This window comes from Polistes canadensis, unplaced genomic scaffold, assembly GCF_001313835.1.
Source record: "Polistes canadensis isolate GaletaPanama2010 unplaced genomic scaffold, ASM131383v1 scaffold_216, whole genome shotgun sequence".
Classification (NCBI taxonomy): Eukaryota; Metazoa; Arthropoda; class Insecta; order Hymenoptera; family Vespidae; genus Polistes; species Polistes canadensis.
In genome coordinates, this window is record NW_014569763.1 from 44,863 (window position 1) to 60,514 (window position 15,652).

Genomic DNA, 15,652 nt, shown 5'->3' on the forward strand with positions numbered 1-15,652 from the left:
TTAAATAATAACGATCAATTTAACGAAGTTTAGATGTTTTGTGTTTTGAATATTAATAATAAAAAGAAAAATGTATGTCTACTCAATGAAAAAAGACGCTGAACTKTDWWGATTAARTTGCTGAAKAAGTCCCAATAAARGGACGAAACGTCCAACTAAATCAAACATAGTTCTACTTCTTTCATGTCCAAGTTCCCTGTTAAATTTCATCATTAAAAAATAAAAAAGAATATTCGAGTCATTTTTGTTTATAAATAATATGATAAACTTAAGTCTTGCCGATTTTTATTTTAATGTGCCAACTATTTCCCTTCCTTATGAAAATTTCTTGTGGTGTACAAGCATTATGAAGCAATTATTAGAGTAACATGAAAAAATTTCGGCAACTCTACAAGTGTCTGAGCTGAATTTTCAATTGTTTTGTTTTTTCGAAAAAGTAATTAAAATCAAAAGAAAAATATCGAATCATATCTGAACCTTTTAAATGTTAAATGCTCTTGCCTAGCGGTTGCAATCGTTGGGGGTGGATTACTTTTTTTGCAATTGTCAACCATATTGAATACACAAAATGCAATTAAAAAATTCTATAGAAAAAAAAACTGCACATATATATATATGCATTCATATTCTGTACAAATAGATTTCTTTGGACGCATATATACGTCCTTAGTACACACAGTTAGTTTATACAGGACGCATATATGCGTCCTAATACACAGCTAGTTTTCTCTGGTCGCATATATGCGCTTTTAGTACACACAGATAGTTTATGACTGGATGCATATATGCGCTCTTAGTACACATTGTTAATTTTCCCTGGACGCATATATGCGTCTATAGCAATAAAAATTAATAAGTAAAATATAACATTGTAACCTCTCTCTCTCTTTGAAATAAAATAACTCACAATATGATCGTCTCATTCCATTCAGGATTTAAAGATGACTTGATCGTTTTCGTTTTCTTCTTCACGGTATCCGAATCAGGAATCAATTTCAGTTTGACGTAAGGATCCGAAAGACCATTAGGATCCATTGGAATGAGATTTCGTCCTTCCTTTACTGCAACAAAACAAATAAAATATTATCAAAGGTAATGAAAATTTCATAATTACAGTAGAAACTCGATTATCCGAATTAAGTTGAAAACATCGAATAATGTTCGGATAATAAAATTAGTAGATAATTGAATAATTACTATGTTGATTTTCATACATTTATTTAAAAAGAAAATATGTTAGCATATATTAAAATATACATTAAACGTATTATTAACAGAAATATTGAATTCAGTACAAAATTACTTTGTATTTGACTGGTAAATGATTTTAAGATCGCATAACTCTTTTATTTTTTATCCGAACAAAGTATCACGAGTAAGGCTCGTATTTAATGTTTTTGTCTGAAATTTCTTACCACGAGTCTCACTCGTTTTTGTAAGACAAGGAGTTAATTTAATCAAATTTTATTACTTTGCATTATTGGTTTTGATCAAAATCGTTAAAATTAAGCAACATTGGCACGTTTAATAAAATGAATGGATGAACCATTCGAAAAAAAAAACAAAAACCGAGCGCTGTTGATTCCAGAGAGGTGGTAAAAAAAACACGACCCCTTTAATAGTATTGAATAGGTGTGAGAGGATGTTCGTAGAAAAATAAATCAAACTAATAACAGGGAGAGTACAAAAACATCTATATTAATCAAATATGGCAACACTTGTGTGTGTTTAAAAGATGACATATCATAGAGATTTTTTTGTTCGTTTAGTTATTTAATTACTTTTCTTTCATATTGATAAATTAATAGAATTTTATTGAGAACTCGTTCTTTCTTTCTAATTTAAGTTTAAGGACCCTGAAATTGTTACCACTAGGGTACCCACTTGACTTGATCCATTACTGCATTCTCCTCGGTACTAAACTAAAAATATTATGCGAAGATTTTTCACCCTGCCAAAAATAATGTTGCATCTAGGTTGTTGCGTAAGAATTACATCATTTTGTAATCAGACTATAAATCGTGTTTTATGTGTTTCGTTTTATATTGTATTATGAAACATGTGAAACACATTCGGATAATAGAGATTCTACTGTATTAGAATTATAAAAATATTCATATTATATACGTACCTTCAACGGTCATCTTGCTACCGGAAACAGTGATGAGAAGATGTATACGACCACGTCTTTCGGTGTGATCGCATCCGCAAAGATTTGGTACGCTCTCTTCGCATCTTTTGTGTACGTTCATGTCGCATGCTAAGTCATCAGATCATTACGGATTATCAATTGAATCTATTTGATTTGTCATAGCTACAAGATCCATAGCCATGATTGCCACTTTCGTATAAATATTTCATTATTTAATAAACAATCAATAACGCGTATATTATTTTTCCTATATATTTCACATAATTATTATAATCGTCAATCAGATACTTTTTTTCAATTGCGTTTAATAATTTTCAATTATCTTTTGATACTTTATAACATATTTTTGTATAATTGATTATCGAAATATTATGTTGTAACTTCGGCGTACAAAAAAAAAAAAGAACAAAATAAAATAAATGTCACAACAACGATATATGCGATAGAAAAAAATACGACGTATTTAATAAATAATTCAAAGGAATATATTAAAAAACGAGTTTGGAATACCACCGAGATTATTTTCTGTAAACGTAATTTCCTTGTCTTACTTCTCCACGCGTATGCTTCGATCGTCCTTGTGCATGAATATTATGATACCTGATTACACATAATCAGTGCAAAAATGGAAAAAAACAAAATCTAACAGATAAGAAATATATTTTATATTCCTACGTATATATACGTATTATAATAAATATGTTAAATCTAATTGCGACTGGCAGCTCGGTGATAACACGTAAATACATATATGCAAATTCTTATATGCAAATCACAATGTCGCTAGAGGAAAAGGCTATCCATTTGTATGCTTATAAAATGCCTATAAGTTTCTACGATATGTATCAACATGCACAAGAAGAAAAAAAAGTATTTAAATGTGTTTGGAATCGAGCACCTACATGCCAAGTAAAATAGGTATTCGTGAGGAAGTTGACCCCAAGTGTGGTCTGAATAACTCAATGGATAAGTGCATCTACTCGGAAAACGAAAAACTTGGCAGCTCAATTTTTTCACGAATACTATAAATTAGTAAATTCGATCGGTTTTGGAGGGATAGTTCGGTTTACACACTTGGAAATTGTGCAACAATATGAGAAAACATTGTTATTTAAATACGAAAAATAGGTGGTGACGCTAACGACACGTGTGGCGATTTGAGGAACTAATTGTCATGGGGCCGAAAGGAAAAATATTCGGGCTCGAATACTATTGCAGAATAATCAAGTGTGGAATCGAACACCTCAATACCAAATAAAAATAGGTATTCGTGAAAAAGTTGATCAATAAAGTTTAAAATAGCTCAATTAATAAGAGCAGTCATCCGAAAAGTGGAAGATCCCGTTTCGAGTCTCGGTCTAGTCAGTTCAGTCAGTTCAACTTTTTTCACGAATCCTATATTTGTATTATTTTCAAATACAATACAACTTTTAAGAACGGAAGGGAGGGGGGGGGGTAACTCGGTGCCGCCTACGTTTAAATTTTCAATTCTCTGCATTATAGTGTGCTTTTAAAAATAAAAAAAATAAAAACTACAATAATTTCTCAAGTAATTACTTTTTAATGCTAAACACAAAATTGCAATACGCGTAATATCGTAAAGAGATAATAGTTACAAATTTGTCATACTTTATTATATAAAATCAACGTAATCGTGCACATATCGTAGTAAAACCATGACACGTTCATAAAACTACGACAAAAATATCGTAAAAGGATTATTCTCGTTGATAACTTTGAAGACACTTCCTTTTCAAACTAACGGACGTCTGATTACGTAGTCGAAAACCTGTTTTGATATATTCGGAAGAATAAATGATAATCGAGATATAAGGAACAGGAAAAAATGTTCAATGCCATCCCTGAGGAACTAGGACAGGGCTACTCAAGCTTTTTTTCCACTAGCTGTATACATTCGTCTTCAATTTAAAGCAGGCTACAATATTACAAGATCTAATTATTTATTTTTTGTTTTTAAAAATAACAATATCACAATCGATGACTAAAAAGAAAGAAAAGAAATATGTCAATGGGAATACAATACTAGTACCTTATTCAAACATTGTTATATTTAAACATTATTTCAACATTAATGTGATTCTTGAAATTCACATAAATTTGCAGTAATTTCGGTTAGGTTAGGTTTATAAAATTCACTAAATAAATAAATACAAATTCTTAATACGTATTATTTTTCAATTCAATTAACTCATTAGACAGCCTATTATGACATCTAAATTATGTCAGTCAATTATGGATTTCAGTTTATTATGTCACTTAAAAAAAAAGAAAAAAAATTCATGATTATGTATAACTGCGTTTCAGGGCGCAGGTTGAGTACCACTGTCCTAATATAGAGATTTTTTTTAGGATAAATAAATACATCTTTTTGTTTAATGGAAAAGACGGATCTTATTTCACATATATTTATATACAAAACAATATGAATTATATTAATTTGAAAAAATCAAAATGGCTGAGCACAGGCTACTTCCCACGTAACATTTATTTTGTTTTCTTCTTTTAAAGGAAAATTTTGTCAGATTTTTTTTTTTTGCTAGGCGATTCATCTTAAAAAAAAAAACATAATTTTTTTTATGATGAACATATAAAAAAACCATGGAAGTACGTTGCCGTTTAGAAGAATATTAATCTTTTTACAAAATGTGTGTGTGCGGCGGCCATTTGAAGAAGAAAATATCATCCATAAAATTTTGAATAATAATTGCGATATAAAAGATAAAATATCAAAACATTATAGAAAGAAAAGGATATCATAATTTCAAGGAAAATATATATGTTTAAGAAAATTTGTTTAAAATTTCAAGTATATCAGATAAAATTCGTAAAAAGAAATCTTGACACTGCTGATTTAAGAAAAATAAAAAGGAATCGATTTTTGTAAACCTCAGGAATGGCATTAGTACTTAAAGAACTCGTAATTCCGTTTTTGAATATATATTATTCACTGCTTTTATTATTTAATTTATATTAGTCCTTTTTCACAAAATATGCGGCCAACTGGAACAGCTACTCATTCATATCGTATTATTGAATATCAAATTTTTCCTAACCTGCTTATAAACTTTTAGATCTAATCTACAAAATAATACTTCCTTATTCGCCATTAAATACGAATGTATATTATTAACAATTAACAACAACAAAGAAAACAAATGTAAAAACGTATTTCAGAAATTTCATTTGTTCGCAATATTTTGTTTCCACTTTTATTGCGAATATAACAATTGTATACTCGCTTCTAAAATTTTAACGTATGTTATATTATAGAAGTAAATTATTCTCGTGTAAAAATATATATATTTATTTAAAAATACATATATGTATATATACACAGGGTGAGTCACGGAACGTGACGTTTCAAACAAAAACTCATAAAATATACATTGTATGAAAAAAAAAGATTTCCTGCACAGTTAAATACTTTATTCGCAAAAAAAAAAGAATTCAAGATGATCTTGAAAAATCATGAAGCCAAAAAAATATTTACAAAATACATTTCTTAAATAAACGTTAAAAAATTAATTTCCCCTGCATAATCGTGCAATACTCGATAAAAATATTTTCGCGATTAGATTGTTAATAAAAGAAAAAAAGTTAATTTCTATCGGTCACTCTCGATTCGTGAATCACCCTCTGTATATTTCTACATGATTTATTGTCGTATTATCCAAATAAACTTTCTCAATTAAGTCGCGTTTCACTACTTACGAGTGTCAAAGAAATCAATTATAAACATTCCATCATAATGACGGGGGGAGCGGGGTACATGCGGATATTTCTGATACTTCAAAATTCGTTGAACATAATCATGCAGCTACATCGAGATGTTTGAAAGAAAAAAAGAAGAAAAAATGATGGGGGAAAATACAGAGAGAGACAGAGAGAGAAAGTGGAACAGCAGACAGACAAACAGACAGAAAAAAGATTTAAGTGAGAGATTGAAAGGAATCGATTTTGAATAAACAAAGGAACAAACAACTACTTATACATTGGGAAGACAAAGAAATGTATTGTAACGATCTATTTTAAATGTTGATATATATACTTAGGCAGAAACACCAATACATGGTTTTAAAAACAAATTTTACTAGCGTACTATTGACAATATAATATAAATAGCATAATACTGCAAAAATCTTGATGTTCTGTTTGGAGAAGATGTGTTTCTTGTTTTTTTTTTTTTCTAAATATTTAAAATCGATATACTCTGTTTTATGAAAAAGATCGTAACCTTGAGAATTGTATATGAAATTAAAGAATAATACTTACTACGTGATAAACGATAAAAAGGATAATCGAGGAACAAAATCTTCATGAGATTACGTGCCATTTGTGTGTTTGGTGTGTTGAATCTTCTAAAGATGAATTTCTTTGACTTCCTCCTATACTTTTCGCTTTTAATTCGCGTGAAAACTCGCCAATAAGCGTAACACACACATACACACACACACACACTCAGAAACGTTTGGGGATTACTTGAAAGTGCACGTGGCACGATATGAAAAGGAATATTCATTCATTTAGCAAGACCTATGTTACACATCACGGTTTAGTTTATAACAAGAATGTTTTATTAACTTTAGGATAATCATTATATTACTTTCGAATATATTTAAAAACGTACTTTGGAATATTGTGTCACTATAGAATTTGATTCACATACGTTGATTTACGAAATAAATATATAATCCTACGCGTATAGGTTTTCTTTTTTTAACGTTAAAATAAAATTTATGTGATTTTCTATTTAAAACCGAAAAATTCGTGCTTATTTATAAATTACGTATTTTTTAAACGACCCCTAAACTTTCTATCAAGACCGTCTTGATCAAATGTTTAACTATTATATTCTTATATTACAAATAAAGTTTCTCGTTTGAAGATTATATAAAAAAATATAAATTATTATTTTTACTATATTAAGTGTTGCCCAATAAAAAATTCGTGTCAATTTATAAATATTTTTAATATCCTGAAAAGTTAATTCTGTTTTCAACCCGCTAATTCCCGATTGCAATTGGACAATAATACTATTAACAAAATTACACTTTTTACATTTAATTAAGAAAAGAAATATCGAGAACAACTGAACAACGAGTCTAACTCGTATTTGTTTAACAAGGAGACCTTACGGTTGTGCCCTCACGGATTTTAACGAGCTTTGGTATATTAGTAGTATACTTTTAGGGTGTAACGTGGTAAAGTATTTTATCAAAATGCGAAACAAATTTTTAAAAAAAAGCTTCTAGAGTTTCAATTTTTTTGTATACATGTTTATATTATCTTAAATGCAACTGTTTAACAGGTGACCCACTAGCGTAAATAGTAGCGTGCTGGCTTCTCGTGCTGCTAGTTAATAGTTCGATCCTTCATTGGGGAAGTTTTTTTTAATAATTTTTTTCTATTTGTTTTTAAATTGTTTTTTCATAATTCTTAATTTTTAAATATATACAGAAAAGAGAAAATTATTTATTGCAAAAAAATTAGAAATAATAAATTTTGTAATATCTTGCGCAAATAATAAAGGAAAATTGATTTTACTTGAATTACAGTTAACATTTTATATTTTAACAGGTATATGAAAATAGATAAATTTTCAATATATTAACAAATAACAATCCTATATAGTCTACTCATTAACAATTTCATGTATAATTTTTATTTGTTAGTATATTGAAGATAACTTTTCATATACCTGTTAAAAAAAAAAATATTAACTGTAATTCAATTAAAATCAATTTTCCTTTATAATTTGCGCACAAGATGTTAAAGAATAAATAATTCCTAATATTTTTTTGCAATAAATAATTTTCTCTTTTCTGTATATATTTAAAAATTAAGAATTATGAAAAAACAATTTGAAAACAGATAGAAAAAAATTATTAAAAAAAAAATTACCCGATGAAGGATCGAACACTAACTAGCAGCATAAGAAGCGAGAACGCTGCTACATATGCTAGCGCGCTATTTGGTAAACAGTCGCATTTAAGATAATATAAATATGTATACAAAAAATCAAAACTTCAAAAGCATTTTTTCTCAAAATTGGCTTCGCATTTTGATAAAATACTTTACCACGTTAACACCCTAAAAGTATACTACTAATATACCAAAGCTCGTTAAAATCCGTGAAAGTACAACCGTAAGGTCTCCTTATAAGTTTGATCCGAACGAAGTACCACGAGTCAGGCTCGTCCTTATTATTTTTGATCCTAATTTCTTATCACGAGTCTCACTCGTTGTTGTAGGACAATGGATATAACGCTGATTTATATATATATTATATTTTTAACCAGTTAACTGTGTCGATCATTTTGCAAAGTGCGCCCTAGTGTGTGTCGCGATAATCAAGCGATGACGGATATAGTCGTGAAACACAGAGTAAGTGGTGCTGTTGAAATATTCGGTCAAAAAGACGACTTTATTYTAGAAAATGAATGAATTTATAAGTAATATTCAAACAATAGATCAACGTTAAGCTATATTTACACATAATTAACGAAAAACTTAAAAAAAATCAAATATTTAACAAACAAACAAAAAAAATAATTTTTTTTTTTTTTTCCTTGGTTAGACGTCGCGGACATCATCGCAGATGGAGAATCTAATATACTTTGTTTTTTTGGTTATGACACGTCAAGATAAAAATCGGGATAATCAAAGATYTARTGTCCRACTSAAATTATCTATAATTTTCATTTGTTTATTTCATTTCGTCCTGACCCCTAAACATTCTAAACATATTATTATTTACGAATTTAATTTAGTTTTCGCCAGAATTACAATTTAAATATCAAATTGTATCAAAATTTTACGCATGACGGATATAGCCGTCAAAACACAAAATTCTGCCATTCTTYCATGACGGATATAGTCGTCAAACACACTTAACTGGTTAAATATACTCCATACAATATTTTCCAAACTCGACACGAATTTTTCGAAACAATCTAATGATATAAGCAATGTCAAAGTTTCGTCAAGGACACGTGCAAGGGTTGGTCAGTTTTCCATAGGAATCAAATAATAAAATCGTAATAAATGTAACACCTGTTAAATATTTTTGAAACAAAAAAAAAAAAAATATGAAAAAAAAAGAAAAAATCGGCACGAAATTTTCGTCCGACCCAATTAATTGGTTGAAAAAAAAAAAAAACAAACAGAAACCATAATATATAAACAAAATGCGAAATAATATTCCGAGGGAAAAATATCAGGAGCCACCCAAATCTATGAGAAGAAGTATGAAAAGATGATTTTCTTTCGAAGTGAATCAATCGCGTACCGTTTTTATCGCCCGATTAAAAATGTTCCCTCCCCCCCTATTTTAAAAAGAATAAAAAAAAAAAAAAAACATTACAGATAACGGAACACAACCAGCGGCAGCGACGGCAGCAACAGACGTCAGCAACGTTGAAAAAAATTGCGATTTTGATTTTCGTTGTCGATAAATAGAGAAAAAGAGAGAGAGAGAGAATGATGATAAAGAAATCGTTAAATAGAAAATGGGCTAAATTGTTATTATACTAGAGAATTTGTTTGTCTTTTGTTTGTTTCAATTATTTAGCTACCTGAACACTTGAGTCCCTGATGCGAGATACCATGAAGCATCGAGCCGCAGTGGTCGCAGAAGGTTGGCGTCAGGTAAGTGAAAACCTCCCATTTGTGTGGGGCGCTCACCGCCTGGGAACAAGAAACAGGGGCCCAGAGAAGCCCGGTCCTTCATTGTGGTCTGATCCTGTGGGAGAGATCGAGAGACGGTGGTGTGCCGATCGATACCCAATAATATTCCTTTACGAAGTTAAACCCCCCGGGGGTTCCTAGTTTTTCTACGATGATTACTAATTTTTCTTTTTAAGTGTGTAAATCATCATCTCAAAAAGCTCAGACATGAAGCAACAAATGAAACCAATTTATTAACAATTGCGTGATGGTAATTGGTAGGCGTGATGGCATCCGACGATCAACAACTTCTATCGTGTTTTTTTTGTAACACACGCGTAACCATTTTTACAAAAAAAAAAACAAAAAACCCAACCGATAAGATATATAATCCGTCCTATTAAATATCGTTCACGATTTCGTTCACGATTAAGCAAATTATATTTTGCGGAATGTTAATTTGAAGAATGGGGGGAAAAAAGAAAGGATTTTACGGGGTTTTAATGTGTGTGTCGTCGTGACTAATGATTTACTATTAATATATATACATTCGATTATAGATTTAATTAGTTATTTCACAAATGAAATAATAATTATATATTTCATTTTACGAGAGATCAAATGGATAATGAAATTTCATTTATAAGACGTGAAGATTAACGACATACCTATTACGAGAGAAAATCAACAATGGTAACCTTCGTATATTCGAAGGAACGTAACGAATGAAGAAGATAATTTATGCTATACACAATTTTCATTATACGCAATACCTAATTACAATTTATCCTATACGATGATGTATTCTTTGACGAGATTAATTATTGAGAGAAGAGAAAACTCTCCCTTTTTTTGTATAAACAAGAAGAATCCTTTCGTAAAGATGAACCATTCGTTTAACAAATGTAATTAATAAGAAGTGCATTAACTCCTGCATGCCTCGTATCAAATACAAATGTATATTTATATTTTACCTTTCCTATATATCTAATATCTAATCACACACATCTTCTGTTATAACATGTTACATCGATTTTATCGAATTATCGGCAATTAATTTCCCGTACGGTGAATATTTAAGATAGGAACTGTTTAACCATGATACTTTGTTTAGAACAAAATATACCTGATTATCTTATGAAGCTTTTTTTTTCTTCTTTTTCTTTTTTTTTTTCTTTTTTTTTTATCGAAGGACACATGTACAATCGAGGATGTCTCCTGCTGAGAGTGATATCAACATCGTCGCGCGCAAAGAATTTTAAAGAAAATACAAATTTTGTTCGTTTGTTTAGCATTTCCGAAAAAGTCCCGCTCAAAATGTTTTTATATTCGCCCCAACAAAGACAAATATATTATAAGTTTTGTACTTTGTGATAAATTTCGCCCTTTTTTTTTGTTACCAAATCCAATTCAACCCTCTTTTTGCACTTAAAATTCCATACTTTTCTGCAAGTCAGATTCGTCCCCTTTTTTTCCCCCTTTGCAATTTGACTTGCATAAACGGGTAGGATTTTAAAGTGCAAATGGTTGGATTTTAAGTGTAAAAGGATGAAATTAAAGTGCAAAACCTATATATATATATATATCGTATTTCAAAGCAAGGTATGATTACCGATTAAAAAAAAAATACAAAAAATAAATAACATTAAATAATACATTAAAGCCAGGTAAATGCAATTTAAAAAAAAAAAAAAAAAAAAAAAAAAAAAAAAAAAAATACAATTTGAATAAAGATAAGAGGGATAACGATAAAGGGAAAGAAAAAAAGACATCCAAGAAAGTGTACACGGCAAATCATCGAACGGTGCTCNAAAAAAAAAAAGAAAAAAAAAACAGAAAAAAAATAATACAATTTGAATAAAGATAAGAGGGATAACGATAAAGGGAAAGAAAAAAAGACATCCAAGAAAGTGTACACGGCAAATCATCGAACGGTGCTCTAATTAAATGTACAAAATGGCGACAATTTAATGGCAACAATTTAAACGACGAGGCATGTAACGCACAACTGATTAGAAATATACGATGTATAAACAATCATTTGAACACCAGAAACTAGAACACATTTACATATATATAGATATATATATAGATATGTACAGAACTTAATGAAACGTATACGTATGAGAATTCGTGTGTATGTGTATATATATATATATATGTGTGTTTACGTGTTTGTATATGTATTATGCATTAAAATGAATTACATAGCGATTATGTGTATACAAATCCAAATACAAGAGAAAATACGATTAAATATCTTTTATCCTATAATTCTTTTTAAACAAAAAAAAAAAAAGTAGGAGAAAATTCAATACTATACTACTCGATGCAACGATGCAATAACGATGTTTACTGAATTAAAAAAAAAAAAAAAAGGAGAAAATGCAAAGTCCTTGCTATCTTTTGTGTATTTTCTCCAATCCTATCTACTTTACACAAACGAATATTAGAAAATTGTTTATTATATAAAAGATATATATATAGAGAGAGAAAATAATAAAAAAGAAAATACAAGAGACGATTTTTAACCGCAAGAGACTAATAAATCGTTTATACTATGTAAATATGTATTTATGTATATGTGTAATATGTACACTTAATAATACCGTGGAACAATGAAATCGTGCACGCGAATGTGGAATAAAAAAGGTGTGAGAAATTTAAATATGAAAAAAAAAAAAAAACAAAAAATAGAGAAAAAAAACAAATCACTTTTATAGACTGAACGACACGCAAAGGGATTATGTATTCCCAACTAATTTTATTTTCAAATCTTTATTACTAGCATTGTTGTAAAAACGATATTTTTAATATTTATTATTTATTTTTGTAATATTTCGTTTCTATTTTATTCCTTTTGTCAATAATTCCATTTTATTTTCTTTCAAAACTTGACATCTGTGAGTACAAGTCAAATTTACTTATTTTAGATGTAGAAAGTTATTTTTATACAAATCAATTTTACATAAGGCTTTGTAAAATTGTTTATTAATTAATTTTTTTTCTAAACAAAGAATATAAACGTATCCTTAAAAATCTTTAGAATATGTATTACGTAAAAAATAATAATTTTATACCTATATAAAATTATATTTATTATAAAATAATAATTTATCTGTGTGTAAATTATATTGTTTTTACAAATTATCATAATAAATTATAATTTTATTTTATTACGGCTTTTTTTTTATAAATTAGTTATACAAAAGTTAAGCCAAATTACGGAAAAAGTAAACAACTTAGAAAATTCTGTGATACGTCATTGAATACAATATAACTGTCGAGTTTTATTACAGCCGATTGTAACTTACACAAGCTTCGAATGACGAGAATAAAGTCAAACTACGTGAGTTTTGTGTTGAAATGATGAAAAACATTGATACTAATCCAAATTACTTGAATAAAATTCTGTTCAATGACGAAACAACTTTTCATACAAGTAGTAAAGTATACCGTCATAATGTTTTGATACAGAATGACCATAAAATTCACATAAAAAAATATACGAGGCTCGCCTAAAGTAAATGTTTTCTGTGCTTAAAGCAATCATAAAAATTTACGGATCTTTAATTTTTGTTGAATCAACTGTAACTGGAATTTCAGTTACTTGAATATGCTTGAGAATTATCTAATGCCACAATTATAAGAGAATACAGCCAGAGAATCCATTTTCCAATAAGATGGCGTACCACTACATTCCCATCACAGAATTTGGGGCATCTGCCGTGTTATAAAAGGTCCCCACATTGAACATCGTAGGAATAAAATTTAAAGTTATACTGTATTTACAATGATATATCATAGAATTCTATAAGTTGTTTACTTTTTTCATAATTACATTTTACTATCGTAAAACTAATTTATAAAATGATTGGATAATTTGTGAAATTAATAAGACACAAAAAAGAAATTAGTTGAAATTTACTGTTAAAAAGTATTCGCACATCCAGTAAGTTTTCCAAAATTCACTTAAAAAATACTATTTAACATAATAAATATTTAGTTTAAGACTAGAAAATTAAATAATAAAGTCAATTCATATTTTCCGACATTAAATAACCTAAATTTGAGGTTATGTATTACGAAATTTTGTTTCACTTCGCTGTAAGAAAATTTTTAAGCTTTCTTTTAAAGAACTTCGATTTTTTCCGATCTGAGATGTTCCAAATAATTCCCCAAGTGTTTTATCGGGTTGATATACGAAAATTGCAGTTGAGTTTTTAGCTGTGTCTGTTTATTATGCAGTATCCACATTCTGATATTTTATGCAGTATATTTTCGATCGTTATCGTACATAAAAACGAAACGATCTTCAATACCCATTTTTTCTGAACTGGAAAGAAAATTATGTTCTAAAATATCAATATAATAAATCCTGTAATTCGTTATTCCATCAATAAATTGCAATGTGCCAACGTTTACTGCACTCAAACAGTAGATCACAGAAGAAAACAGTTGATCTTCGATATAACTTTTATAAATTGGCGGGAGATTATTTATATTCAAACAAAAGTAATAAATAATTTAATGTCAATGAACCAAATTAATTGCTACATTTAATACAACTAAAGTATTATTAGTTTTCTTGTTCTTATTCTTATGATATTGGAAAATATGCCCATATTCATTATTTCCAAACATACTGACGATATCAATCATGCTTAGAAGATAATAATGTGATGTGATTATCAAAATTACTATTGCCATACATTGTTGATTTATTTGTCAAAAATTTGAAATCGGAACTGCACGATTAGGGTATATATAAATATGAGTATTACTCTTGTAAAAGTTTCACAAGTCGAACAATATTATAAAATATAATTTTCTGTTTAAAAGAAATTTGAGTAACCACTCAATATCTAAATTATTTAATTATTATTAATCCGTACTTTTCATATGCTTTATTTTTCATTCACTTTTCCATCCGTAATATTTTCCACGTAGTAATTGAAATTCCGTAGTAATACACGTATACGGTATTATTTAATTATTGGATTTTATTTTATTGAAATATTTTTCTATTATTTTAAAAACCTATATTTGTATTTATTAAAATAATATTAAATATTGACTGTTAAAAAAAAAGAGATTATATCTTTTGTTAACTGTTCAAAATATGCTTATTAGAACAATTTTATATTTTTAACTACAGTAATACCTATATCAATTTATCGACTGTATATTTTCGTTTAATTTTTGTTTCTTTTTTGTTCATTTTCTTAATTATACTAATAAATTATTATTTTTCATATCGTTGCTATTTATGCTCATATTGATCGTTTATAAACATTTAATTAATAAACAATTTTACACAGCTTTATTTAAAATTGATTGGTATACAAATACATTTTATCTGTTTGATAAAAACATGTACAGCGTATTTCAGAAACTATTACAGATAAAGTATTAAAAAAAATTAATTAATAAATTGTCCAATCATTTCCGCTATTAAAAATTGCCTTGTCCTATTTATTTCTTAGTATAATCAAAAAAACAGTCCCAGATGTGATTAATAAAAGAACGTACCCAAAAAGAAGTTTCGTTCGAAAAAATGGCGGTCAAAACAAATGAGCTTTTTTCCATGTGTTTTGGCATGTTCAAGGTCAAACGACAATTGACTATCTGTGTCTACATTTAAATCTATTTTTTAATGATTTTCAAGACAAAATTTAGCGGTACATGATTTTATCAAATAAATTGTAATACGAAATTTTAGGTTAATCCAAAAATTAATTACTTTTTCTCAGTATTCCGTGTAAAAATATATATATTAATTAAAAAGTATATAAAATTAATGTGAATGTGTAT

General features: G+C 28.3%; 1 protein-coding gene across 3 annotated transcripts in view; it reads right to left on the reverse strand.

Annotated features, from left to right (window-relative positions):
- Positions 1–15,652, reverse strand: part of LOC106790123 (protein kinase C, brain isozyme) — a 46,790-nt gene that overhangs the window by 9,119 nt on the left and 22,019 nt on the right. The window contains exons 2-4 of one of the 3 annotated variants that reach the window (XM_014754829.1): positions 9,748–9,914; positions 2,132–2,260; positions 908–1,061 (exon numbers count right to left, since the gene is read on the reverse strand). In XM_014754829.1, coding sequence (XP_014610315.1) covers positions 908–1,061; positions 2,132–2,260; positions 9,748–9,787 — 323 coding nt within the window. In that variant the 5' untranslated portion in view covers positions 9,788–9,914. The remainder of the gene's footprint in view (positions 1–907; positions 1,062–2,131; positions 2,261–9,747; positions 9,915–15,652) is intronic. The other 2 variants (XM_014754828.1, XM_014754826.1) reach the window with 2 other exon arrangements.